The 27,526-nt window shown below is 48.5% G+C and overlaps 3 protein-coding genes across 4 annotated transcripts; 1 reads left to right on the top strand and 2 right to left on the bottom strand.

Annotated features, from left to right (window-relative positions):
- Nucleotides 1–1,975: 1,975 nt before the first annotated feature.
- ZW10 (zw10 kinetochore protein) lies at nucleotides 1,976–12,668 on the bottom strand. The gene is made up of 16 exons (XM_088138917.1): nucleotides 12,495–12,668; nucleotides 12,127–12,261; nucleotides 11,695–11,796; nucleotides 11,507–11,584; nucleotides 11,238–11,397; nucleotides 10,824–10,967; nucleotides 10,010–10,201; nucleotides 9,669–9,835; nucleotides 9,121–9,303; nucleotides 8,097–8,335; nucleotides 7,752–7,823; nucleotides 7,105–7,262; nucleotides 6,170–6,300; nucleotides 5,513–5,644; nucleotides 4,573–4,775; nucleotides 1,976–4,154 (listed from the first exon to the last, which is right to left on the bottom strand). Exons 1-16 carry the CDS (start codon nucleotides 12,609–12,611, stop codon nucleotides 4,034–4,036), a joined length of 2,334 nt encoding a protein of 777 aa, XP_087995043.1. The 5' UTR covers nucleotides 12,612–12,668; the 3' UTR covers nucleotides 1,976–4,033.
- Nucleotides 12,669–14,942: 2,274 nt separating this feature from the next.
- On the bottom strand, nucleotides 14,943–24,708 carry LOC103055739 (G protein-activated inward rectifier potassium channel 4-like). Of its 2 annotated transcripts, none has more exons than XM_088138915.1 (4): nucleotides 21,359–24,708; nucleotides 18,799–19,628; nucleotides 16,818–18,069; nucleotides 14,943–16,095 (listed from the first exon to the last, which is right to left on the bottom strand). In XM_088138915.1, exons 2-4 carry the CDS (start codon nucleotides 18,985–18,987, stop codon nucleotides 15,737–15,739), a joined length of 1,800 nt encoding a protein of 599 aa, XP_087995041.1. In that variant the 5' UTR covers nucleotides 18,988–19,628; nucleotides 21,359–24,708; the 3' UTR covers nucleotides 14,943–15,736. The 2 variants fall into 2 exon arrangements, with proteins under 2 accessions (XP_087995041.1, XP_087995042.1); XM_088138916.1 differs by having other exon boundaries at nucleotides 18,799–19,073.
- Nucleotides 24,709–25,770: 1,062 nt separating this feature from the next.
- CLDN25 (claudin 25) lies at nucleotides 25,771–27,495 on the top strand. The gene has a single exon (XM_007424578.2). It carries the CDS (start codon nucleotides 26,623–26,625, stop codon nucleotides 27,295–27,297), a length of 675 nt encoding a protein of 224 aa, XP_007424640.1. The 5' UTR covers nucleotides 25,771–26,622; the 3' UTR covers nucleotides 27,298–27,495.
- Nucleotides 27,496–27,526: the final 31 nt, after the last annotated feature.

Genomic DNA, 27,526 nt, shown 5'->3' with positions numbered 1-27,526 from the left:
GAGAAAAACAAAAGCAAGTGTATTCTCACAAGAAGACCAACGTAATTCTGGAATGCACCTTCTCCAAGACCCCAGCAAAATGGCCCCAAGTACATTCTTTTCCCAGAAACGAACCATTCTTGCTAAACCTGGACATTTACTCTTGCAGTGAGAGTACCAGCCCCAAATTGTTCCCTTTCCCAGATTAAATGAACCAGACCTACCTCTTGGGTTCTTCAGGGCAGCAGCAGAAAGCTCCCATTTTGTCAGCACGCAGGACCACAGCAATCGCAGGTTTACCCCAACGTGGCTGCGCTCTTGCACTGGATCCATGTTGTCATGGAAGTAAGGGCATAACAAGTGTCCATTGGGCTGGCAAGTGACTTTTGTGCTCTTAGGACAAGGGTGGAAACCTCTGAGTGGCTGGGACTGCATAGCTTCTTTAGGGAGCATGAGGTCATAAGTAGGTGAATAGGTCTTCATGCATGTGGATGGGAGAAAGATTTTCTCCCACACACCTGTTTTCATGGTGAGTATTGGAGATCCTGTAGAGACTCAGGCCCTGAGGCAATCCATTCATCCGAAGAGATATCGGGAGATAATTCACTATTGTGCTGGAGATGTAGCAGTTCCTAGAAAAAGACCTTCTCTTCATCCCCATGATGTTCATACTGTTCTAATGAGTGCCCACTTTACAGGAAGAGGACAAACTGCAGCGTCCCAATTTTCTCTTAGCCACATACCTACTGGAGGACCCATTTTACAAGACCAGAGTACAGAGGGGGAAGGAGCAATCCCTGTCTCAAAAATTGGCAAAATGTCAGGCTCCAAGATGAAACTTGGATGGAGAGCTGTCTCCCCTCAAGCAACCAAACTTGGAAGAGGGACTCCTTCCACATTCAGTGAGTTTCTTTCAGCAGCTCTTTGCAAACTCTACCTTGTTGCCTTCCAGAGCCACTAGTGACCAAGGAAGAACTACTGATGTGTCCATCAGCTGTGAAGAATCTAGAACTCAGACCAGGAAATCTCCCCTACTTGTATTACTGTTCTTCTGGCAACTTCTGGCCATGGAAGAACTGAGCGTCTCTTTCTTCCAGGCTTTCAAGAAACAGCAGCTGCTGCTGGGTGACCTGCAAATAAGGTCAGTGCAAATTTAAAGTGAGAGTCACTGGGGAAAAGATCCCAGTTTTACACATACAGTGATGGGGTCCACGTTGGCAGCCAGAGTTCAACTTTGGGGTTCCCGGGAATAACTCAATGAAATGATTGACCCTCTTTGCAGATGCTGTGAGAGGAGGCAGATTCCACAATGGAAATGATACGGAAAGAACTACTGCTGAGAATAAAACTGCCACTTTCAGAATGGCTTCACACCAAAACAGTCCTGCAAATACTCTTAAGCAGAGTTTGGCATTCTGACACCCACTGCAGAATTTTAAAAAGCGTAGAAAACAGCAAGCAGAATTATCCAAGGAGCAGAGCAAGGCAAGATTGCAATTGGGGGCTTCTAGCTGAGGAAAAAAAGGCTACAGCATGGAGCAGGCAGGCAGAGACATCCTCCTGCCTCCTCGGTATCTCCACAGCTGCCTGTTGCTCCCCAGACCACCTCAGTCTCTCAGCATCTTTAAAATGCCTGTAGCTAAGCAGCAGCCACATGGTGCAGCCCTCAGGCTCTGCCCTGGGGTCTCTGGGGGCAGCAATTAAGCCTGGGACCCCTGATCCAGGCTCACGGACTGCCACCAGCCCTTCCTTGTCTCCCCAGTTAACGACTGCGAGGGACAAAGGTGCTGAACTAGGCTGGCTTTTGGCCTGATCCTGAAGTGTGTTGTGACGTCCCATTTTACCTTGCGGGAATGTCGTGGACCAGCTGAGCCCAAGACTGGTACCCCACTGCAAAAACCAAGCTGCCCTCCTCCCATCAGACATTTGCTAGATTGAGCTTAAGCTGCTGCAGCGTAAGATGGCGTGAGAATAAAGAGTCCATCGCAACACCAAAGGCTCTCCAAAGTTTTACTTGTGTTTAACAACTGCTTAACTCACTGCATTGATTCACACACTATGGAGGACGATTAATTTGCACCATACAGGCCAAGGGCTGCAGAGGCAGAAGAAATAAATGTTGAGGAACACAGCACTTGAGTGAATAAACATAGGGTCGAAGTGAGAGAGCAGGATTTTTCCCCAGGTTTGAGGATAATTAAGGAACAAGGAAGAGATTAGCAACCTCGAGACTGTCCATAATCTGAAGGGGATCAGGAGGAGCATTCCACACAATGTCTTTCTCAAAGGGAGCTAAAAGCTAGTCTGAAGGACTGCCTTTGTCCTGGGATCTTTCCATGAGCTGCCTGGGTAGAAAACAGCAAAGTGGAAGCAGCTCAGAATGCAGGTTTCTAAGTGAAATATGCAGATCAGTGGTCAAAAGCAGTTAAGGCCCAAATCCTTATGCCTAGAGTTCAACAGCTCCTGAGATTATCAAGAGGACAAGCAGGCTGGCAAACAAGCATCAAATTAATTTACTTATTGAGGTTCTCTGGCTAACTCTCCCCCCCTTGCAGGATCCCACCCCCCATGGCCAGCCCTGAGGCGCCTGGATTTCTTTCGCCAGACCCTCCTACTTCTAGTGCTCAGAAACAAAGATGGCCGGCTCTGTTGAGAACTTGGGGTTTATTGAAGTTACAAGTGTTGATTGTGAAAGATCACTCACTGAGGGGGAATGTGAATTTAATTCTATCTACTGAATGAAATACAGCAGTATGTAAGAGGAAACACCGGCTACATCACCAAAATCAGATACAAAATAATTCCTAAGAAAAAGTAATCCAAACACTCCTCCCCCATTTTAGCACTTCTTTCTTTTAATCTTTTGAAAACAGGGCAGGGACTGGGTTTTACTCTGTGAGATAGATTTAATTTTAAATGCTAAAAAAAACCTCAAATAAGAGAGGGGATATTGCACCAAAAGCACGCTCTTGTCCCCTCAAATGATTTAATTTTAAATGCTAAAAAAACCTCAAATAAGAGAGGGGATATCGCACCAAAAGCACGCTCTTGTCCACTCGGGGATGACCTTGGTATAAAGAGACGACCTCAGATTCTACACACGAAGAGAGATGAAAGGATGCCTGCCCATAAGGTGAGAATGTTTAGAAACAGCCAATATGCAGGGATTAAATCAGAGGGACCTGGCACTGAGAAAAACACAGCGTCAAGAAATGGGACAACTGAAGCACCAGCCTCAAACACCAGCGGGCTACACCCCCGGATGCTGCTCATTAAAGAGGCCGCTGGCCCTTCAGCTGACTCCCACGGGAGCAGAGTTCCTGAAAGCGCAGAGGCGTCTCCCATTACAAATGCGACGGGGGTGCTCCGAGCACGGGAATGGTGCCTGCAGTGTTGCGGACAGGACCAGCCACCTGATTCCATTTCTCCTCCTCTACATCCCGTCACAACAGTCCCCTCTCCTCCTCCCCAGCCCGACCGCACGGAGCAACGGTCGAGGCCGGCAAGAACAAGAATGCTTTGGCACTTTAAGAGCCTTGAAAGGCCACTGAAAGTTGTTTTTTTTTCAAGTCACATGTGCTTTAAAAGCCACTTGCAAAAGAGAAGCAGTAAGGCGCACAAGAGGAGGGCTCCCTTTGAAGAAGCTGCATAGATGCTGTTTCTTCACGATCCAGACTCCACACATCCTGTTTCGAGATGCCCCAGCGAGGCCCAGCTGCCCAGAGCTCCAGCAAGCCCAAATGGATTTGGCAAACGCAGGAAGCAGGGACGCTGCCAGGATCTGAACCAGGAGTTGGACCAGTCAGGATCTTCTTTGGGTGGAAGTTCCAGTTGATCATGTTCTGCCGTGAAATTAGTTTTGGAGGTCTAGAGGTGGTCACTCGGATGACTCGGTCGGTGTTGCGAAGTGGGCTCCTCCAACCAGAGGCTCAGCCTCCAGAAGCCCCAGACGTGCCAGCCCCAGAAAGAACTCTAGGAAGGGAAGCAGCAGCACGAGCTGCAGGGATTGCAACACGCCCAGGGCGACGTTTCCGGAACAGAAGAGGTGCAAAAGCTACTTGATGCTTGCCAAGGCAGCTGCCCTCCGCTCTGTGTTTTGGAACAAGGCTCGGATGAGGCTCTTCACCTCGCTGGGGGAGAACTCTGCTGCAAGAGGCCCTTTGCTGCCTGCCCAGCTTCGAAGAAGAAAGGAAAGGAGCAAGGATTAATTTCAGAAGATGGGAGAAGGGGAAAGAGGAGAGAAGGAGAGGGCGCATGGCAGGGTGGCCGGTTCCAACACCGCTCCCCAACAGTCTGGTTCAGGAGGAGGGCTAAGCCTGCACTATTGCTTCACCCATCCTTGCCTCAGTTTCTTCCTCCCCTCTCAAAAGGAGCTGCTTTACAAAGACAACAATCTCTTTTGAAAAATCAAGAACTCAGCAGAATCAAGGATACCAAAGCAGCACAGGATTTTTACCACTGCAGTAGTCCAATCTGTCTGCCTAGGTTAAACGATCTGACTGGGAGGGGGCCCAGCTCAGAGGCAGACGCCCCGCCATCTCTGCACCCAGCTGCCCCACCCAAACCGGAACGAGGAACAGGTGAAACTCTCACCGGTCCACGATTTCTTGCAGACTGGCCTGTAACACCAACATGAGCTCCTTGAACATAATCCACTTTGGCACATAAACTGGGACCTCCTCTTGGAAATGCCGGTTCTCCTTTTCTTCTGGCAGGGGTACAAAGACCTGAGGCCCCTCATCCACCACTGTCTTGCACAAGGCATGCAGTCGGTCGGCGTTCTCAGCAGAGATATCCTGCAAGAGAGTTGAGGATGAGCAAGGGATTCAGAAAGCCTGGCCCCAGGTCTGCTGGGGCCGTCTTCTCCTCCAACCTGTTACTGAAAGCCACATTTCCCACATGAACAAATTAGTAGAAAACTACCCCATGCAGGGGCTGAAGCAGAAACGGCTTTCAAATGAACAAGACTGACATTCTTGTAATCTAGTCTTTTCAAGGTCTCCATTTCTACAGTAGCTCTCCACAATCCAGTGCTGGCTGGGGATTATGGGAAATGAGATCCAACACACCCGGCTGTAAAGCTCTTGTGCCACCACCAAGTCTGATGAGAGAAGCTACCCTGAGAATTGTTTCCTGGTGCTTCTCTTACGCACCTGTACAAAGTGCGCCCTTTTTAACCAAGCTGGAAACACACATTGCAATCCAGTCCAGTCCAGCAATGGCGCAGGCAAGGTTTAGCTCACTATTCTTTCTGCTTCTTCACAAAACCCCAGCCATATCCCACAACATCAAGCACCTTATCGACCGAACGTTCTTTGCTCTAATAAAAGCATCATTTTTCAGGCAACACAGCTCGCTCCATGGAAACTAGAAGGCACAAGTGCCACTGCTCGGAGAGATGCAATCTGTGGCTGTAGACTGCCAGCCTTTGGACCTGGTGCACATCAGAGGAGCCGCTCAGCCAAGAAGCAGAGCTGGATCTCCAGAAACACATTTGCACCAAGAACTTCCCCATGTTGTGCTCGGTCCTCACCTCCAAAGCAACGATTCTGCTAATGATTTCCACAAGGGCAGTGTTAAGCAGAGTCCCCATGGCCCGGCAGTAGATGTTCACTGGCAGAACATCCTGCCAGACTTTGCCAAGCCTCTTCAGTTGATGCAGAACCTGGAAGAAAGTGAAACAGCCCTTTTATCCTCTGCAAGGAGCAGCAGTCAGAGAGAGAACCCGTGATACTGCACAATACAACTGTTTTGTGGGAAGAGCTAGAGATGTGAATAAATCCTAGAAAGTTACAAAGTGGAGCAAGGAAGGTGGGTCCTCCTCCTCTTTCATAACACAAGGATTCAGGGACATCCAAGGAAAAATGAACTGGTGGCACGTTCGGGAGGGAGGGAGGGCTTTTTGTACATATGCATGGTTCACATGTAGCACTCGCTGCTGCCAGAGAGGGCAACAGGTCACAAGCGTAACTGGCTTCAGAGGCGGGCAGTCTCTGGTGCTTTTAGGCAGAATGCCAACGTGGAACCTGCAGGATCAGCAGCAGAATGCTGCTGGATCTCAGATGCAGGGAGGGACCGGATGAGGTGGGGGAGGGCTGTTACGTCCGGGCTGTACTTAGGACCCCCAAGCAGCCCATGCGGAATCCGTGCGCTGGCCTTCCGGGCTCTGCCGAGCTCCACCCCTCCTAACCTGACGCACAGCTTTGTTCGCCGCAGAGTAATTGTCCTCGTCATCCATGTTGGAGAAATTCCTCGAGATGGAGAGCCTCTCCAGCAACTCCTCTTTCTGCACCCGCATCTGGGCAAGGAAACACACCGCCCCTGTGGAGAGGAACAAATAAATGGCCCAGGTTGGAAGGGGAAGGGGGAGAGATTCCCCTTGATATGAAATCTGACAACCCCCCAACTGTTCTTTTTTTTGCCACCCAGCACATCCCTGCAATTCACTGCTGGGGAACTTTTATGGGTCAGGGAGAAGGCTGTTTGCCCACAGCGGAGGAATGGATCATGCGAACGTCAGAACTCGCTGAGATGGCAAGGCTGGCCTGTCTGGCCAGAGAAAAAAGCAACAAAATATTTTCAGAAAGACTGGAAACCTTGTGTGGACTTTTTGCTGAAAGGAGGAAAAAATGGTACGATTTATGGGTCTGAAAAAGATATGGACTAAGGGAGGGGCTGAAGGGGTTTGTATAACATCTAAGAGGGAGGGAGGATTATAAGACTGTAACCATCGAAGAGAAGCTTGGAAGTCATTATACTGCATGGCTTTCTTTTCCTGCACCTTTTTTCTTTAGATTCGACTTTTACTGAATGTAACATTCTCAAACATAAATTAAAAAAAAAAGAGAGAGAGAAGGCTGTTTGCATCCTGGGTTGGTTCGCCGAAATACTACACAAAGGACCATCAGCAGAAGAGCTGCTCCCTCTGTGGGCTGAGACATCCACCCCTTTCTGGGAACAGCCTAGGATCGGAACTGTATTCACCAGCGGCAGGCCCAGGGGATGCCCCCACCCAGGCACCCCGTCTCAGCACACTTTAATGCAGCGCTGCACCGGGAGCCCATCCAGCGGGAGCAGCACAGGATCTACGTAAGCACAACACAACCCCATTCACTCCAGCCTCACCCAGTCTCCTGAATCCGGGCACCAAGTCAACGAAGGTGGCTGTCCCGTCACTCAGGCGGCTCCTGAACTGGTGGCCCATGGTCAGGAGGTGGTGGGCAATGTACATGCAATTGTTATGGTGAATAGCAGCCAGCTGGGGGAGCTTCTGGAGGTTCTCTCTGGGCAGACAAGGGAAAGAAGAGAGGGGCCGGAGGGCTCAGAGAACGTAGGGGTCCCAACACACTTGGGGCTGTTTTCCACCAGGTTACAACAATCTAAAGGGAATGAAGCCGGCGGATTTGCAGAGCAGGAACTAAGCTCCATGCACACCAGTGCACAAAAAAATCTAACGTGGGAGGCGGTAAGAGCATCATCACCTTGAAAGCATCCTCTCCTTGACCGCACTCAAAATCTGGACTAGCGTTGGATTAAGACTCGCAAGCGGGAAATATACCTCACTTCAACTTCACTGAATATGGTTTTTGGAAGTTATAAACTCACTTTTAAAGAACTGGACGGGCTGCTGCTGCTCTAAGTGTTTTAAAATAACTCCACAAAATTAAAAGGAGGGGGAGGAGAACTCAGTAATTCAATTAGGCTGGATCAGAGCTGCGCCTCGCACACCCCTCGCCCACGCCAATTTCCCCTTAAGGAAGGCCATCACTCACTTATGATACATCGGCACCACGTCACAGAACAGGTGGAAGATGTTCCGCACCAAGTAGAAGAGCTGGATGCAACTGCCAGAGAAGACAAGAGGGCCACATCTAACTCTGAGCACGCCCTTTGGGACCCGTGTTTGCAAAAGGGGAACTTGCTAGCTGTCTAACAAACCTGGGGTCACCTCCCCTTGAAGGGTGTGGAGGTTCTCGCCTGAGAAAAACCAGGCTGGGAATCAAACTGCCAAGGCAACCACAGGGGTGGCCTGCCTCCATACCGCCAAGAGCCCAACAGCCGTGCCCACGTCGCAAACCTAGCAATCTGTGATGGAAATCAACCGTAACAGCCCTCACCACGGATCTGTGCTGGCAGATGCCTCCTGGAGCGTCTGATAGGCCAAAGCCATCAATTTCTGGACAGACTCGCTGATGCGGCAGGTGGGAAAAGAGAAGGTGTGGCGGCTGAGCTTGGTCTTGTTCTCCAAGTTTGTCACCTGCTTGAGGAGCACCTGGGGCGCTTCCAGCACTTTTAATTGGTCACCTGCACCAGAGTCAGGCAGCGTGGGAAGAGTGACCACAGAGTCTGGGGTAACCTGGGGAAGAAATGGAAGGCATACACTGCTTAGCACCTGATACTGAAAGACAGAGGGTCAGGGTATCTAAAAGACCAAGGGGACTTAGAGACACGTTTGAGCCGATTCACACATACTCGCTTCAGCCTTCTGTAGGAAAAACAATGAGGGCTGTGAAAGGCTGAAGAGGTCAAGTGCTACCATCCCTGTAAACTGGCAGGCTTGAACACTGAAGGAATGATAATACTTTTGGGCCAAGCAGAGGGTTGGCAAATGCCAAAGGCAGAATTGCACGTGGTTCTTTTCTCTCCCAACCTCATTTTGCCCTAATAACTACCTGTCTCCAGATAACGTAGCCTGGAAACAGATGAACCAAGGGGCTCAAGGTCGCCTAGTAAATACTTCATGAAGGGGCAAGCTGCATCTTCTTCCAGGCCAGTAATTTGGCCACTGAGTGATGCCAAGGGCCATACTCCAAAAAGGTGTGGATAGGGACAGCCCAAAAAAGGAAATTCTATTTACTCTTCATATGAAATAAATATAAATTTTATATTTAAATGTAATGAATATGACAACATCCCAGCCGTATTTTTATAAGTTTCCATTTCTAACACAGTGAACGTTTTTGATCTGGTAGCAACTGGGGGGCGGATGACACCCTGCGTTCTGCAACTCTCCCTTAACGGCCAAGAGGGTAGACTTATCCAATGGTGTGGAATTTAAAGACTGCAAGACCACCGAGGAGACAACTGCAAAATGTGTTCAAATCCAATTACTTTAAATGAACAACAACAACGTTCCACTACCTTCACAGTGTTGTGTATTTCTGAGGTCATCAGATTTCTTGCTGACACTATTACATCCTGGCATTTCTTGTTAGCGAAGTGGCAGTTAACATTGCGGGCGTATGTCAACAAGTCTGTGGAATCCTCCTTGAGGAACTGCATGTCTTTTAAGGCTTTTTCAAACTCTTCTGTTGCTTTAATAACCTGGGGGTGGAGGGGGCATAGGAAGGAGGACAGTCAAGCACCTGAGAAAAGCTGATAAGGGGATTTACACTCCCACCCTCTGAAACAGGCAAGCTGTAGCAATATTATCTATCCAGCCCCACAGCAGTTCTTTAATGTTACTGAGAATTCTTCAGCAGTGAAAAAACCAAACCTGCTCGCTCTTTAAAAATGCTATTAGGAAAACACGTGCTAAAAAAGCATCGTTCCCACTTTCATTTCCATCTCCTGTGCCAACCTCCTCCTCCATAATTTAAGAAGCAACTCAGAAAGGAAAGGAAGGAAAGATGTCCCAGGGTCTGGCTTGCCTGCTGTGTTCCCTTGACCAAATGTGGCAGCACACCCACCTCTGTATACTGTCCCAGTTTGCTGCTGTTGTTGGGGATTGAGTGCACCAAGCAATCACAAATGAGGCAATCTGACATCTTCTTCCAGATCATGTTGCCCAACACCTCTGCCAAGATGGGCTGGGAGTTGGTCTCCTCCTCTTCCTCGCAATGGGCAAGCGGTGTGCCTGGGGAGACGAGAATGCTCTGTGGTCTCCTTGTGCACCCCCCCCCGCTTGACAGGGACCCCCTGTGAACCAACAAACAACAGGAGCAACAGTCCCTGTGGCCGTCTAGGGTCCTTTTCCTACTGCCCCCAGCTCATGGCTTTCCTCCATGCAAGTGTGGGATGAGCTCCTCACCCAGCAGGTATTGGTGGAGAACTTTGAACACCGACTTGAGCTTTGCAAACACTTCCAAGGGGGACGGATGGCCAAGACTAGAGCCCACAGACTCAAATTTGAGCGTGACGGCATCAGGCTGTTCTTCCATCAACAGGCGTAAGGAGGGGCAACAGATCAAGGGCTTGAGGATGTGCTTCAGCAGTAACTGTCCTGGCAAGAAGAAGCAGGAAAGGAAGGGCGGTGAGTGAGGCTCAAAGGGAAAGGATCAGACGCGGTTTGATGGCACTTCCCATGTGGCCTGTTGCCATTTCCTCTGCATTATCCTTGCTCCACTGAAGGGGGCAGTTCCTGCAAGGGCAGTGTGTGGAGACTGGAGGAGGACAAACGGTGGGAGGCTTCCTTTTGGACCAGGTGAAAAGGAATTTTAAAATACTGCCCTCCAGGGAAAAAAGGAGCACTGTATCAAACAGCATCTGCTTTATTTACTTATCTCCTGCCCTAAGTGGGATATTCCTTTGAACCCCTCTGCTCTATAAGGCCATAAAAATTATGCAGCTGTCCTGGATGCCCCCTATAAAACTAGGCTTCTATGCCTCCTCCTGTCTTCAATAACTGGACAGCACCAAAGTTCTCTTTCGAACGTAGAGGAAACAGGGCCCCAAAAGAGGACAGCTAAGCCGCAAGGCCCAAATTTATTTATTTATTTATTAAATTTGTCCCCCGCCCATCTCCCCCCCAAATTTAGAATATTTTTGTGCTGGACAAGCGTGCAAAGTCAGAAATCGAACCTCTTTCACACTCACAGACCTGCTGCAGAAGAAAAAGGACTTACCAAAGTGCTTGAACTTCATGTCCAGTTCCCCCAGGACGGCCAAAGCCTGAAGGACTGCTGAAACTCCTGGGTCTGTGGCCACATCTTCTACGGGCAGACACAAGCGCAACTCCGTTTGGGTAGCTGCCTCTAGATAGCTGAGTTCTAAGGAAATTGTGGCAGACAAACACCGCACTTCCAAAGCTGCAAAAGAGCTGAAAAACTGCAACCCGGCCACTCCCCCACCCCCGGTCTCCAGTCATCAGAAGCAAGTAGCTGGCACACACGCTCCCCCACAGACCTCTAGGCCACCCCAAGATTAGCACGTCTCAAAACAGAATTGCTCAGCGACAGGGTTGGAAGTGACTTTAGGGATCAACTAGTCCAGCCCCTCACCAGGAGTGAGAAACACACCCAACCCAACTGCCTGTGCACCTTGTGACTGGGGAAGTTTCCATGCCACCATGCGCTGCCACTCCTGGCCCAAGACGTACAGGATGTTCTGAGTCTGTATCGTGAGCTCCTGGCCAAGCGCCTTCAGAATCTTTAGCTCAAAGCCCCGACGAGACTCCATCGTTTTCAGGCTCCTCCGGGCCTGGCAGGGAAAAGGAAAAGGTTGCCCAAAGCCTGCCCCAATTCCGTTCTGAAGGAGTCACAAAACAACCCGGAAGGGGGACAAGGAGACGGCTGTCCCCACGAACTACCTTGTTCAGATGGCAAGCTGCTGACATGTACTTCTTCAGCGGCAACAAGGTACCAAACTGTTTGAGAGCAGCATCGAACTAAAGGCAAAGAAAACAGGGAAGAAAGAACGCTGCTACCGATAGCTCAGAGCAAGCCTTGGGCCGAGAGGACCAAAACCAGGCAGACGAGAGATTCCCGCCCGTCTCACCTCCTGCAGCTGCTTCAGCACGCCCAGCACCAGCACCTCTCTCTCCAGCTGCTGCTTCAGCTCAGCAAAGTCTGCAAGGGCCACGTTAAGGTCTTGCTGGACCTGAGGAAACCCCGGAGGGGAAAACACCATTTAACCTCTTTCATTTGCAGAACAAAGCTCCCACTGCTACTACAGCATCTGGAGATCCCAGCTACGGTCGTAGGAGGCGCTGAACGTACAACGACGCTGCAGTGTCGGAACGGGAGGAGAAAGGGCCGTTTCACGGCCTCATTCGCTCAGTTTATGGGGTGCCCATCTCACCCTAACGGCTCTGGGCGCCGCAGAAGACACAAGACACCCCGGGCCGGAACAGACCCGCCGCGACCGTGCCGGGCTCGACCCCTCTTCTGCCCTCCGCGCGCCCGGCCAAGCCCCGCGCCGCGCCCTGACCTCGTTCTCGATCCGGGACCGCAGCTGGTCGACGCCGGCCGAGAGCTCCTCCACCTGGGCCTCCAGGTCCCTGGCGCTCCGCACGCTGGGCAGGAACTCCACGTACCTCTGGCTGACCACGCTGCAGGCCTCCTCCTGGGGAGACGAGGCGGGAGGTGGCGGCGGGGCCAGAGGACCCCCAGCGCGGCCGGCGGAGGGCGCGAGGCCCGCACCCGCCCGCACTCTGCACGCGCTCAGAGGCACGGAGCCCCTCCCGAAGCCCCCTTCTGCGCACGCTCGGGAAGGCCTCGCCGAAGAGGGATGGGGGCGAGGAGACTCCGGGGGCGTGGCCCACATAAGACCCGCCGCCCGCCCTCGCTCCCGCTCACCTTGAGCTCCTCGGCCCGGCGAGAGAGCTGGGCCAGGCGGCCGCCGAGGCCCTCCTTCTCCAGGCGCCCCGAGCAAGCCAGCACGGCCTCCACCAGCGACGAGCCGCGCGCCGCCATTCCTGCGTTCGTCGCGCCGCGCGGAGCCTCACGGGAAGGCGCGGGCGACGCCTCTCCCACCGGGGAGCGCCAACTACCCTTCCCGGCGGGCCCTGCGACAGCCATAGAGTGGCCCGCCGGGGAGCGCCGCCTCCCCTCCGTATTTTGCATGGCGGGGAACCATGGAGCTGCGCTGGGATAGAGAAGGCCTGTTTCCTCCCCCGGGAGGGTCGGCTTCCCCGCCAATAGTGGCGCTCGCTCCGTTTTTAACCACAAAGCTGAAGGTCTAGAGGAGCTTCCGGTAGAGCTGGATTGTATTGCTCCCCTGGAGGTGGGGCGGGGAAGAGAGCCCCATTCTCCGCGTATATACACTGTATATCCACGCATATATACACACACACCGACAGATACACGTGCAGAGACGTATGTATGTGCAAATGCGCCTTCCTCAAGCACGCCTTCCGGATTGTGTTGGGCGACAGTTCCAGCAACATTGGGAATTATGGTTTTTGTAGTCCAGCAGCTCTGGAGAGCCCCGGTGTGGGGAGACCAGTATTCCTGCACATGGACCACTAGCCTCTGAGGCAGAAAAAAAAGGGGGGGGTGCCTTCTGGCACAGGCTCCCTAGAGCAGTGTTTCCCAACCTTGGCCACTTTAAGCTGTGTGGACTTCAACTCCCAGAATTCCCCAGCCAGCATGGCTGGCTGGGGAATTCTGGGAGTTGAAGTCCACACAGCTTAAAGTGGCCAAGGTTGGGAAACACTGCCCTAAAGGCAGGGCAGGGGCTTCTGCCCTTGGAGTTAGCAGCTTCCTGTTGGCTGGGCCTGGGACGGGCGCTTCTCCGCCAGCCCCGGGCATCAGTCCTGGCTGCACCACAGGCTTCCCCTTCGCAGCCCGAGCAGGAGTTTGTTAATCGTTAACCCTGCGCAGGGTTGTTCTGAGAGAGGAACTAAAATGAGCCCCCCTGGAAAAGACTGAGATTCCTCATTGCACTTCCCAGCAGAGACTTCGTAAAAACGATATCCTAGCGTTGTCCTCAGTGCGCTGGACTTCAATTAAATTTTCAGAAACGCATTTTAAAACATGAAAAAGGCTATTTCTGACGAGGTCCTTTGCTGGTGGGAGCGTCTTTTGGGTAGGGCTACAGGATGAGATGAAACCCTGCCATCACAGCAGCTTGGAAGAATCCACTGTGAATGAAAGGGCCGGCCAGGTGTGGGGATTGTGAATCAACAGGGGTTAGCGTTTGCAAGTATTTCTTTCTTCTAACGGTTTATGTCTTTCATAATTGGTACTGGTGACTTATCCCATGCATGGCTGGCCTGAGTTTGTCTCCTTCCAGAAGGAACCTTTTGAGAAACGCTGGTTGATCTAGGCAGATCCATTTGCCATCTACACTGTCCAGGTTGCACTGCAAAAAGGAAGAGCATAAGGAAATCAGTCCCTCCTTCCTTAGCTTTCAGAGACCGTGGGGTCAGCGGGAGAAGAAGGGACATGGAGCCTTGACCCCAGCAGCCATTCTCCAGTTCTTAACTGCCACCGTCCATGGAGAAGCACGGCTGTTTCTAAAGGAGGAGGAGGTCCCTTAATTTTTTTCTTCTCTACTCCCCCTCGGAGGTATCCAACGGAAAGCCCCGTGCTCAGCCCCTCCAAAAAGATTTGTTTCCCTCATTCACATGCACCTTGTACACCCATCCTAGAAGCACGAAGTGTTGTAAAATCTATGGGTCCCCACCTGAATTTAGTGACACGTAAGCCTGAGAAAAACCATGAACAAAGAAGCCTGAGAAACATGGATGTGCAAAGTCCGAGTGACCCAGTTGGAACCAGACCACACGCTGGCCACTAGGTGAAAATGGCGCATCAAGCAGTATCTAGCCCAACAACGAGAGCAACCACCACCGAGACCACAGCTGAAGTGACGTGTAGTGGCACATTATAAAAAGAAGCGGATGGACAGGGACTTGGGTCACGATCCATCTTCTCCGCTCCTCTCAGTCACTTGGCACAGCTTGGTGAATATGAAAGGGGTGTGTGTCTGCTTAAGCAAAGCCTCGCTATATTGTAATCAACCCAGCGAGGGGGTTAACAAAGAATTCCTTGTGTGCTTGGTCATGTAGCATGAATCATTTGCCCATCCAAGATCACAGAAGTGTTGACTTCATTGACGGGGGGGGGGGGTGTCCCACAAACACCCAATTGTTGATCAAGGCTACGTCAATCTCAAGATGCCCACCTCTGAGCCATGGAGCACTGCAAGCAGGGAAGGCTGGTGATATGCGCCTCAATGCGTGGTGCAAGGAAGACCGATTGAAGGGACATGCTCGGTTGCTCCAAGGTGCTGTGCAAGAAGGAACTTTATTTGCTTGCCAGGGCCCTCTCCCGTTCTAGATATCCTTGCTGACAAAAGAAAAGCTCTCTTGTAATAACATTTACCCTGCAACAAGTACCAAAGGTGGGTTCAGGAACTAAAGGCATCTGTTCGGCAAAAAAGAAGGTAAGAGGCCTATTTGGGCACGTGGAGAAAGGGAATGGGGGCACCCGCCGTGAGCTCCATATGGCACTATAAAATATGAAACACATTCATTTCTGTGGCCAAACCAGTGGCCTGGGATACAGCAGACCCAGGTGCGTACAATGTATGGGGCACAGCAAAGAGGACTGGGTATAATGCAGAACACTGATGCAAGTCAGGTCACGGTTTTCCCTGTGGCAAAATAAGCAAACACATTTCAAATAACCACATACAAGTTCCACTACTTTGGACAAGGATAGGCATGCCCACAAAAGTAGTTCAACGTTGTTGTTTTTTTTAAAGTGCAACAGGTTCCACGTGCAATCTCTGCTTGCAGAAACCAGAAGTCCTAGACAATCAGTTGGGAATGCAACATGGACTTTGAAATGGCTCCAGCTCCAAGAGGGAAGGGTGGTGATTGGAGGACTAATCTGAAGTCATGAGTGGTTAGTCAGAGGTCTCTTTGATCTCGATCCCAAATTGTGTCCAAACGAGATGACGCATAAATGCTCTGCTTTCCATTTGATTCCACCATGGATTTCAACATAGCCACATTACGAGGAGGTGGCGTGCAACTGCTTCTTTTCCTCCCTGTTTTTTCACAGAAGCTTACAGAGATAGTTCCAAACGCTTAGAGTCTGGTCTCCTGGTTCTGGTCCTCGCTGCTCCTCTCCTCCTCTCTGATATTGGAGAAGCCTTCCTCATTGGGACAACCCCCTCGTTGTGCTCCATTGTTGGGTTCTGCTGAAAAGCAAGGTTGGGCCAGATGATCCCAGTACAAGCTCAGCGTTGACTGGTCCTGATTTTCCATCTCCTTCAGGTCATACATTTCTCGTGCGCTCAGCAGTGATGTCTGCACTTCAAAAGTCTTCTCAAATTTGGTGTAATCTACGTGGAAGGCACCTTTTTCCAGGGTCATGCAGGGCTCGAAACGATGGCCCCAGAGGATTTCATTCTCTACATATGATGTCCTGGCTTGACATGTCATTCCTAAAAGAAGAGAATGTGAAAGTGCAACACACAGCAGGGGTGTATGGAATGAATTTAACATCTCTTATTAACATTAATATGACTCCCTTCATGATTAGGTTTTCCCAGGGCTCAATGTTATTTATCTCCTGCTTTTCTTACCCTAGAATGAGTTTTTGCTTGTGTCTAATACACTTTCTGCTCTGAAATTTTAATGAATCCAGTCAAATGATACAGCCTCCCACCTCCTGATGTGTTCCCAAACACAATTCAAAGTGTTGCTGCTTAAATTTACAGTCTTATGTGGCATATTTTCCCTCCTCTCATCCTGGCTAAAAACTTCCATGCTGGGGAAATCTCCCCCCTCCCCAAATGTGCTTTCTTTGATCTGGGCTGAGCATGTTACACACACCCAGCCAGTTGTGAGTTATTCAATGCACTCTAGGTAAAGAAATCTTGGCTTAGTACAATACATAAATCACATAAAGGGAGGGGGTGGTGGGTGGGGAACTGTATTACACAAATGGATCCTATTCTCCACTGGATAAAATGAGGAGTCAAGAAATGGCACCAGAGTTGGGCCTGAAATAAAAATCTGGATTCCCTGAGGTCACCTGTAATATGTAGGTAGCTCTGAAAGTTTAAGAACGTGATAGGTATGATAGGCTACCATGTAAGTCTCCCACCTGAGACCACGGTCTACAAGGTCTTTCCCACAGCAGGCTGCTCTACGGCACGCTCACCTGTGGCTTCCACAATGCCTTCGAGGATTATGATGATTTCAAACTGTTCCCTCTTCAGTGCCTCTGCAGACATCTCCCAGAAAGGGCTGAGCTCATTGATGATGTGACAAATTATCTGTGGCTCCACCAGGAAGAGACGGTCCTCCCCTGTGCCATACCCCAGATTCAGTTCTGATTGGTCCAGTGGGATGAACTCCCCTTCCTTGGTTTGCCTGGATTTAATGAGTTTGGCTCTTATTTTTGCATCTACCATGTGACTGTCCCGAAGGTCTCCAATGCGGAACATAAGACAAAGCTTCTCATCCCGGTTGGAAACCACACACTTCTTGCTGAAGATTAAGGTTTGGGCACGCTTCTTGGGTCTGGAGATCTTGACAAACATGCATCCCACCATGAGTGCATCTATCATAGAACCAATGATGGACTGGGCCATTAGCAAGAGGACTCCCTCTGAGCAGTTGGCCGTCACAATGCGAGAGCCGTAGCCAATTGTCCGTTGACTTTCCACAGAGAACAGCAAGGCTGAGATGAAGTTATCAATGTTCTCAATGCACGCCTTCCACTCCAAGTCACCTATGTGGTTGACATCATCTCGCATCCAGGCATCAAGGTAATACATGATGCCAAAGACCACCCAAGTGATAATGTAACACATGCTGAAGATGAAGAGGAACCAGCGATACTTGAGATCCACAACGGTGGTAAAAATGTCTGATAAGAACCTCTTCTTTTCCTGAATGTTGCCTAAGTTGACCTTGCACTTCCCTACTTTGGTCACATAGCGCTGTCTTTGGTGCTTACTACTCCTACCAAACTGTCGGTCTTCATCTATGAGTTTGCAGCGCTTGCTCTGACCTTTGTCCGAGGCTGGCATTGAGATGACGCTGCGGGTTAGGGTTTTGCTCCGTGAAGAGTTGATGATGTTGGGCACACTGAAAGCATGCTGGGGATATAGTTGAGCGTTCAACCCCCGCAAGAGAGGAGGTGGCACTGGGTCAGCCTGGGAGGACCAGTAATATTTAGGCAACTTGTCTGTATTAATGGAGAAACCAGGCTGATGTTTGGGAGGCCCAACGGCACTATAGTTGGCCTGTTCCACCGTGCTGAGTCTTTTCTGGAGAAGGACTGTCCTGTCATTGGAAACATCTGTACTGCAAGGTATGGAAAGATAGTTGCACGTCAGAGCATTTCTCTTTGTGGTCATGGTTTTTGTTTGCTGGTGGCTCTTGTCTAAAGATGTTGTCATTTCAGGCTTGAAAAAAAAAGTAATTCATTAGTCCTCTTAGGAGCCCCCCAGTCACTTGATTTCTTTCTCCAAACTGAATGAGAGGGCTGCCGTGGAAGCTTTTAACTGAAGCACAGATGCTCACTTTTTAAGTTTAGGGAAAATGGTCCCATTCCCTCTTGCTGACTAGGTATTGGTCAAGTACCTTGACATTCCTTTAATGCAGGGTTTCTCAACCTTAGCAAATTTAAGATGGGTGGACTTCAACTCCCAGAATTCTCCAGCCAGTATGGCTGTTGAAGTCTACCCATGTTAAAGTTGCCAAGATTGAGAAACAGTGCTTTAATGTATAAGTCAGAGAACGCCCAGCTGGTCACCCATCCAATTTGATCTGATTCCAAGATGCTTTATTAATTTTAAATCAGAATATAATACTTTAGATTATTACCACACACATTCTGTAGGGTTATCATCTTGCTAATCTGTCCACTGAGAGTATCTTTCAGAACCATACTGTATGTTTTCTTCATTGTGACACTACTCAGTAAACTTGACTTTGAGAATCTTACTTATCTCTAATGTGGGAAGAGGGCATGTTGTTAGAGTAACAGTCCTGAGATACCAACCTTCCACTGCTGTCATTCACAAAAAGTGAAAAATCAAAATGGAAGGAAGATCTAAAGTAACGTGGGACACTCTTCAGTTAAGGGGAATGGTTTATGGAGGCTCCTAGCAAAATTATTCATGCGTGCCTACCTTCTGAGAAAAGGTCCCATATCTGCTTGTTTCTGTGGGAGGCCGTGGGAGATAAGCCAACATGTGCTTTGCGGTGGGGGACGTTGTTGGGGGGATGGAATTTCTGCGGATCCTGGAATCATCATATTTCAGCCGCCGGTCTCCAACGCTGTTGTGGATATAGAGATTCCTGTCTAGTTGCAATTCCATGTTGCTGCTAGTAATGGGTAGCACCGTGATTGCTTCAGGCCAGAAGGTGACCTGATCCCATACTTCATTTCCTCCAGGGAGGGATCCTTCCAGAGAAGATCAGAAAAGAACAGGTAATGCTTTTAGCAGGAAGTAAGAGAAAAATGTCATTTGAATATGGGAGATTCAAGTTCATTCTCTTTTTCAGGCACCATCAAGTTGTCCTGGCAGCTTTTGGACCAGGTGATTCTCTGAAAGATTTAAAACTGTTCAGAAATTTCAGGAGTCAGTTTTACCTATTACATAAGTTGATTATAGAGAAAGTGTCAAGGATATATACAAACCAAAGATAAAATGGACTATAAACCGAAATAAATACAGCATTAAAATGAGGAAGAATACATTTGAATTTTTCATTTTATTTCCAATTCTCTTATCAATGCCCATATGGCAGGTGATAGATTCTAAACTTTCACTATAGAAGTGAATGTTCACATGGGCAAAAGGCATATAGAGTTTTGAGGTCTTCCTAGTAATTAGGAAATTTCTATCAGTTCATTTGTCCAATTGTGGAGTGATGAATTTGTAGTGCCTCAGCCACTATGAACAGTAATTAAGTAGTCCATCAACATCTGGAAGAATACTGGTTCCCCAAGCTCGATCTGTTGAAACATCAAGAGCACCAATACTGATGAACAAATAATAAAGTAGTATTGTCCTACTACTGTAGAAGACAGAAGAAAGCTTGAGCTGAATGAAATGAACCTGGAGATCAACATTCAAATACACCCTCATAAGCCAAGAGTACCCTCAAGTCTGATACCCCAAGAAACGCAGTCTAAAATAAGAGTGTTACATACTCTTTGTCTGAGGCAGATTAGGATACCAATCCAGGTAACAGTTCACCTACAGAACAAGATGCTAGCCCTGGAGAAGGCATAGAGCTATCAAAGTAGGTTGCTCGTTCCTGCGCCTATGTGGTTGGGGTAGCAGGGACTACCTAGGGCAAAACAGGCTGGATCTTAAGCAGTCAAAAATCTGGGGAGAACATGAGATTTCCCTTTAACTGATTGTTTGCTATGGTTTGCCTTTCTGTGTTTTTGGCAGGTGGCACGTGTGGATGTATACATTCAAAGTTGTGTTGGACTGGCCCTGTGTTAAAATAATGGGTTTAAAATCTGGTTGCTGGCCATATTGGGTGGGGGTACGGGAGATGACAGCGAAGAGCAGATGGCTAAACCAATTACATGACCGAAGACCAATTCCCAGATGGTGAAAGCAAGAGGTTCTCAGCCTTTTTCCTCTGGATTTAAAGCCCTCTGGGCAAGTGCCAGCTGAAGGGAGAAGGGGCAAGAGATCTCTCTTCATTGGGGACCGATTTCATCCAGCATTCGGGCAGACACACAAATGCCTTCATGTCTTTTTGCACCATTTTTTCCAATATCCTGCCGTAATATGGATCTGTTTGGGGTGAGAGCATTCTTGGGTTTTAGAAACCTGGGTAAGGAAGTCCAAAAACAACAACAACAAGAGAAAACAACTTGAGAATAGGAAATAACAGATTGCAGTCTGACAAACTGAACATGCAGGACCAACAGGAACAAGGGTGACCCATGTGCTTTTGCTACATATAGGGAAGCCATATCATACCGATGTGGCTAGAGTCCAGAAGGCACTGAGATGACGCCCCTGTGCTTTCCTGGGATGCCCAGTCTAGCCTTCCCCAGTCTGGAAGCATCCAGTGTGTTGGGGCACCAACTCCTAGAATTCCCAGCCAACAGAATTCTGGAAATAATAGTGCCAACCGAGTCAGAGGGCTTCAGAGGGGGCACGGCTGAGACAAAGCATCTCAGCCTGAGCTCCATATTTTAGTAGTTGAAGTTTCTGGATGTCCTTCAAGGGCGCCACAGACCAAGGTGGAGGACAATGTCAGGAGTGGCTTTTCAAGCTGAGGGGAAAGCAACAGAAGTGGAGTCAAAGCCTTGCTTTCAGACATATCCAAAACCAAAGAGTAAATGCCTTTTGCATGAGACAGAATTCCTTAGATTAACCAAAATATCAGTGACACCAAGGAAATATTAAATGAGGTCAACCATATAATGGGAAAGAGGTAGAGAACCCCACCCTCCTTTCTAAAGGACACTCTTGACATGAAACAACTAAAAGGTCCACCACCACAAATACAATGAATTGCCAGGGCAGCCCTAGACTGCGAGAAGTCTATCTTTGGGGGGAAAAAAGGACCCAAAGAGGTATCTTTAACCAGAACTGTTCTAAATTAAAAGGGATCAGGAAGCAAAATCATATCTACACTAGCTTACAACTCGAAGAACTGCCACTTCAGTCCATAATCTCTATTCTAGACAGGGCTGGTGTTGAATGGTGCACCTACCTCATCTTTCCAGCTGGATGTGATTTGAGGACGAAGCCAAGGATTTCCAAAGTTATGGAGAGGCCTTCTGTTCTGCAGAATCTGTCCCGCCGGTCTTTCTTTGAGACTCCAGAGCCCTCAAGAGCAGACTTTCAACTTAAGATGCGTTCCGCTCCCTGGAAGATTTCCATCCATTCTGGAAGGGGCAAACTGTCTCCTTCTCTCTGTCTGTGCCTTCAGAATTCACAGAAGAGAGGAAGAGAGCCAGAAAACAGCCTTTCAATTCAGTCTTGGAAGAAGAAGGTCATCTGTTAATCTGTTTCAATGACATACAGAATTATCTCAAGATGATTTAATCAGAGAGACGGGGTGAGGAGGAGGAGGAGGAGGAGGAGGAGGAGGAGGAATGCTGGTGGGAGACTCAGAGTGCCCACAGGGTTAATCTGCCAGCACTCCTATCCTGGGGAGAGAGGCCCATGATGAGAAGGACCTAAATGCTACTCTCTACTTTTGCCAGCATTTGCCCAAGCTTTGCAAGAGACATTGATGCTTGTGGGACACAGAAAATGCTAAGAATCAATGAGAATTCCTGCATACAAGGAAGGAAACATGGGGAATAAGAATACAAGAAAGGCTTGGGGGGAGGGAATGTACTGGATTTCACCCTGAGTTTCATCTTCCCCACCTGGAAAATTGCTGAAAAACTCCTATCCTGTGGAGAGATTAAAAGTCTAAATTTACACCTACACCTACTTATGAAAACATTTAAGGAGATGCACACCCAGACAAGGCTAGGGAGAAGAAAAACCAGTTAACCGAAACGCTTTAGCATAATCCTCCCGAGGAGTTCCAGGTGTACGTTTGAATGACAAAACCACAATGTGGTAAAAACTCTGGTGAAAGAGACAGCAGCTCTCCCAAGAAGGCTGAGGATCCCCGTGGTGCTCCCCGTGACTCAATTTCTCATTAGGAACCGTTTCACAATCTCTTTCCTTCTTGCAGGCTTTATGTAAAGGGGATCAAGAAGCAACCTGGCCAGATCCCAAGCCAGCATTCAGGCATGACTGCACTTGCAAATTGCAAAGGCGTCTGTGACCCTCATGGGCCAATATTTCCTGCTAAATCTTCAAACGAGCAAATTAAACACATCTCTGAATCTGGTGAACAGAATCACAACCTTCTGGCTGCCCCCAATTTTACCAGCTTTGGAACCTCAGCCCTAGAGGGATATTCCCTGGTCCTACAAAGATACTTCCCCGGAAGAAACCTGCTATCCGAAGGCAATATGGGAGGAGGAGGAGATGCTAGGATTCTTTGACTTGCCTGGTTATGAAATGGAAATGTTTTTCCAATATGCTCTTTTCTCTTCCCACCTGGCCCTTTCAACAGGAAATGCTGGGTCCTGAGACTGTGGCAGTTTGGGTGCCCTACTGCTGCACCTCAGGTCAGCCCCACAGGGAGGACTTAGGCAATGCATTTGAGCAATGTATGGAACAGGGCAGGGAGTCAGCGAAGTGGGGGAATGGGATTGGTGCCTTCTGCCATGTGCATATTCAGTGTCAAGGGCCAGCAATTGCCCAGGAGCATTCTTGCAAATAAAGGTGGTGCTAAAGGTCATGCCCAATCTGAGAAGGTGGCAAGCAAGACCTTGCTGATGTAGCCCAGTCCATTTCTGACACGGATGCAATGAAACATGTTAATGAAAGATGAGGAGGCGCCCCAGCGCGTCTGCATGAGGCAAACGGAGGGCCCCATCGCTCGATCTACTGGTGTCTCATGGAAGGAGCCTGCACAAGAGAAAATAGAGGGTGCTGAACTCCAGGAGAAGTCTTGCAAAACCTGTGGAACTTCTCCGGCAGCCCCTCATCACTGAAGCCACAGCTTGAACCTCGGGCTTCCTCTTTGAAACAGAAACCAACCCAGCGATGGAGCTTTACGTTCCCTCCATCTTTCCCAGCTTTAACCGGGGCTTCCTGGTCCAGAACCGACACCGCCCCTCTTTCTTCCACCCCGGAGGTGTGCCTTTCGGCCGGCTGCACAGCCAAACGTGAGCTCCCGCAAATAAACACCGGCCCGAGTTTCAAATTGCACGAAGCAAAGCTGCTGCTGCTCTTGCTGCTCGGTCGGACTGAGAGGCTACACCGGTATTAAAAGGGTATCAGAAGTCACTTTGCGTCTGGCGAAGGGGGAAGAAAAGAAAGGGAAGTCCAGGTCGACCGCTGTGCGGCCAGCGCAGGCTTCTCCGCCCGGGGGCCAGAGAGGAGAGAGCTGCCAAGCCAACTCCAGACCTTCCTAGAGGGAGCTTAGATATAGCAGCGGTTAACCTGCTGGTTATAAATAGCTGCTGAGCTTGGGCTGTAAACGGCTCAAGGTTTATTAATACGCGCAGGAAATCTGAATGGCTCCGGTGGTCCTCTCAGAGTCCAAGGGGCAAGTGACCTTTGCTGCAATCCTAACATTCATCTGAGGCACTCCGAGGGGTCCCTTCCTCCAGTCTGCGGCCTGCCTTCTTCCTTGTAGCTCCAACCCCGACTGAGCTCCACAGCCCCAGGTTGGGGCGCTCAGCAAAGTTCGCTGCGTCAAGAGTTCATTGCTAATCCTTGAAGGTACTGACTGCAGCCCCTTCCAGTCGGCCACCCCGAAACGCGACATGAAGTACTACTTTTGATCCATGAAATCTCAGACAGCCTAGGACGGGTGGGTTTGATCCAGCACTGGCTATTCTTAAGAGCAGATCCAGTGAAATGAATGGGATTCAAGTGTTAATTCAATTCCAATTGATTTAAATGAGCCTACTCTGGGCACAGTTCAGGCTATCCGGGGTATTTGTCCCTCAAGAGCTAGTGCCACTAATCACACTGTGTTTTGGTCGTTTGTGCAAGTCATCCTTTGCCCTGTAAGAGTTCATCATTTCCTTGTTCGGCCACTCCTGAGTTTTGGACTTGAGTCTTGGGGCAGCTGGTTCGGTTGACCTGAACTTTATCCTCTGCGTTTTTGCAATACCTCCTGAAAGTAGCCAACCTCTCCCACTGGCTCCGTAAGCGTTTACAACATTCAGGTCCTCCGCTGGAATCTGAGCCGCCTCCAGCTCAGGTGAGCCTATGAGGCGTGTTGGTGACACCTGCCCAGGTTAACCTCGTGTTTCGTAGACTGGGGTTTAGCAGAAGACTCGGAACTTGAGTTCATGTTGAAGTAACATGAATTGTACTGTTGTTGTTTTTACTGTGCCTTTCAAGTTAAGTTACTAACCAGTATGTGAAGGGAGCTGTAACAGGCTTTTAAAATAAATTTATTTTAAAATATATACTGCATAATCAACCCATTCCAATATTGTATTTCCCATCCACTATGTTTTTTTCTCATTTTCTTCTTTTTTCTTCTGCGTAGACATTTATTTTATTCTTTAAATGTTTTAAAATAAATTTATTTTTATTTATTCTTTAAATGTTTTAAAATAAATTTATTTTTATTTATTTAGAAAAAAGCATAGTGGATGGGAAATACAATATTGGAATGGGTTGATTATGCAGTATATCCTCTGTTATTGTCACCCCTTTGATATGAATCTTTTCTCCCTGTTTGTGAAACGGTAAGTTGTAAAGAGACAGTTTGGTGTTGCGGTTAAGGCATCGGGCTAGAAACCAGGAGACCATGAGCTCTAGTCCCACCTAGCCACAAAGCCAGCTGGGTGGCCTTGGGCCAGTCCCTTTCTCTCAGCCCTAGGAAGGAGAAGGCAATGGCAACCCACTTCTGAAAAACCTTGCCAAGAAAACTGCAGGGACCTGTCCAGGCAGTCTCCAAGAACCGGACACGATTGAATGGATTAAACAAACAAACAAAAAGCTGTAAGAAAACTATTGCTCTGACCTGATATACATTCTAAGATGTTTTTGGGAAAGAATGTGGGATTTAGTCTTGGCAACATCCAAGATTAACAGTGAGTGTAAAATGGTTTGGGTATTGATAAGTGGAAGCAAGATAATGAAGGAATGTTTGTTCTTCTGCTGAATGGATCCCAATTGCTAGAAGTATAATTACCTGTGTCGAATATGCAAAAATGTAGGCAGGCACGCCCAGAGAGAGAAACAGGGAATAACAACTTCTTGCTCACAAGCTGAAATAAGTACTCACCTTACTTTATAAATTGGACCTGAGAGCCTTTTTCCTCAACAGAAGCAGCCAGAAATTCCACAGGAACGAACTGTTCCTTCCAGCTATGCATTCAAGACAACCTCTTTGCATCACCCGTCATCAATCACAACGTTCCGGTTTCCAATAACTAGAAGGAGGGCATCTCTGCTTCACAGGCAGCGTCATGGGAAAATATTGCTTTTCACTGCCTGAAAAGCGTGGAGCTTCTCACTGAGTCATCTTTCCAAAGACATCAGCTGCGGACAGTACCGGTTTTATTTTGTCCCTAGAAGAAGAGAAGATACGGTTGTGGGTTTTTTCAAGAAAAGTTCATAGGAACTTTTTTAAAAAATTGGAAGGTGAGGCTTTTCTTTTCTATTTACTTACGTATTGTTGATGTTACAGAGCAGGTTCCTGCATTCGTTCCATCCTAAAGACCAAGGTTCTGGAAAATGAAAACCATTAGCAGCAGCATCAGTGGGGAGATGAGTAGGAAAGAGACCGTAATCCTGCAATAACAATGGGAAATCCTGTGAAAGTAGACATTGTTTGTAAATCTGCTTATAGAGGAAGACACCGGGAAGCAGTCGGTACGAATTCCACTGTCTTTTTGCAGCAAGACCAGCGTCTGTTCCTTTATAAACAAGTTTCTGAACTGTGCATTCGTCAACGTTTATGAACCGAGGATAGAGCTTATAACCAATGAAAAGCATTGTTCATTATACCATCCAGGAAATAAAATCCAGGATTTTAGTCCTGTTGTATCGTTGTTGGATGGCTTTGTTGGTGAAGCTTGCTGTATCTGACATATCTTGTGCTAGAAGGGGATTGCATGGTTGGTTTCAATAAACAGTGACATTTCTGCCTTGGACATGAAGCTTTTTAAACCAGGAAGCCAGGTTTTTTAAAGAAATGAATGAGGCCAACTGGCTATGAAAAAGTCTTGTGGCCACACCCAAGAATTAATGGTGTCAGATTCAGTTCCTCCATCTAATCCTTAAGAAAGGATTGGCACCAAGTCAGATCTATTCTGTTCCTACAGCCAATTTTAGCAAGTTTCTGACAGCATAAAATGCTGCAGGAACGTTTCTATCCAAGCTTTGGACAAAAAGCTTAGAAGTCAGCTTAAGAAGAGGTCATACAACGGTCCAGGTATGAATTGGCACCAGAGCACCACCATTCAGTTGAGTGGACTGGTTTTCTCCCTCTTCGGTTGGGTCTTATCATGTGTTACAACTTACGTGCCTCTCTGGAAGAGCCTTAACTTGGAATTAAATGACCTTGAAATCTGGAATACGGGACTTTGGCAGACCTGCGTCACTCAAGACGAAAGCGTAATGCAGTGCGAAAGTTATGCTTCTCTGCTGGCCCTGCCTTTAGAGATCACGGTTTCCAGGGTTCTAATGGTTGCTTCAAATGGACTGGGCTGTCTTGCATTCTCTTTGGCCATTTTGGGATCAAACTGTCTGAAGACGAGACACACAAGACACAAAACACACTTTGGGATCGCTGGCGGAATTCTCTTCTGTGTTTCTGGAATAGCAACTCTGGTCCCCATCTCCTGGGTAGCCTACAATACAGTGCAAGACTTTTGGGATCAAACCATACCAGACGTTGTCCCAAGATGGGAATTTGGTGAAGCGCTCTTCCTGGGCTGGTTCGCTGGTTTTTTCCTTCTACTAGGTGGCTGTCTTGTAATCAGTGCTGCCTGTTTTCTAGAGACCAAGAAGTCATCCAAGAAGTCAGCGATCCACCATAAAATGGAGGTAGCCGCTCTGTCCAATCGACATCAGTATACAGCACGCAAAAATGCAGACCTCGTTATCTGACACACGTTCCTGTGCATCTGGAATGGGACGACGTATCTGACATGTGGAACATTAGGGTTCTGGTTTAGATTTCTCCAAAGGATGGTTTGGGAAATGACATTAACGAGACGGACAACCTAGCATTCTATTATGTTGTATAGCTTTTCAAAGGTAACAGTTGCTCTCCATAATTAACACTGGGTGCAGGTTAGAAATATAGTGAATATGTACTGTTTGAGAATACTTGAGA

The sequence above is a fragment of the Python bivittatus genome, unplaced genomic scaffold (assembly GCF_059951505.1).
Source record: "Python bivittatus isolate LINGU-HERP-01145 unplaced genomic scaffold, Pbiv_v1 ctg000320_np1212, whole genome shotgun sequence".
Lineage (NCBI taxonomy): Eukaryota > Metazoa > Chordata > Lepidosauria > Squamata > Pythonidae > Python > Python bivittatus.
This window is presented reverse-complemented; position numbering and strand designations above follow the sequence as displayed.

What these genes read in the sequence shown, in the direction of transcription:
- LOC103055739 (XM_088138915.1), bottom strand. Translation starts at nt 18,987, where the DNA reads ATGGAATTGCAACTAGACAGGAATCTCTATATCCACAACAGCGTTGGA. An exon ending in ATGGGACCTTTTCTCAGAAG is followed by an intron (nt 18,070 to 18,798) that starts GTAGGCACGCAT and finishes TTTTTTTTCAAG; the next exon opens with CCTGAAATGACAACATCTTT. An exon ending in AGGCATTGTGGAAGCCACAG is followed by an intron (nt 16,096 to 16,817) that starts GTGAGCGTGCCG and finishes CTCTTCTTTTAG; the next exon opens with GAATGACATGTCAAGCCAGG.
- CLDN25 (XM_007424578.2), top strand. Translation starts at nt 26,623, where the DNA reads ATGAATTGGCACCAGAGCACCACCATTCAGTTGAGTGGACTGGTTTTC.
- ZW10 (XM_088138917.1), bottom strand. Translation starts at nt 12,611, where the DNA reads ATGGCGGCGCGCGGCTCGTCGCTGGTGGAGGCCGTGCTGGCTTGCTCG. An exon ending in GAAACTTCCCCAGTCACAAG is followed by an intron (nt 10,968 to 11,237) that starts GTGCACAGGCAG and finishes CAATTTCCTTAG; the next exon opens with AACTCAGCTATCTAGAGGCA. An exon ending in CATGAAGTTCAAGCACTTTG is followed by an intron (nt 10,202 to 10,823) that starts GTAAGTCCTTTT and finishes TCTTCTTGCCAG; the next exon opens with GACAGTTACTGCTGAAGCAC.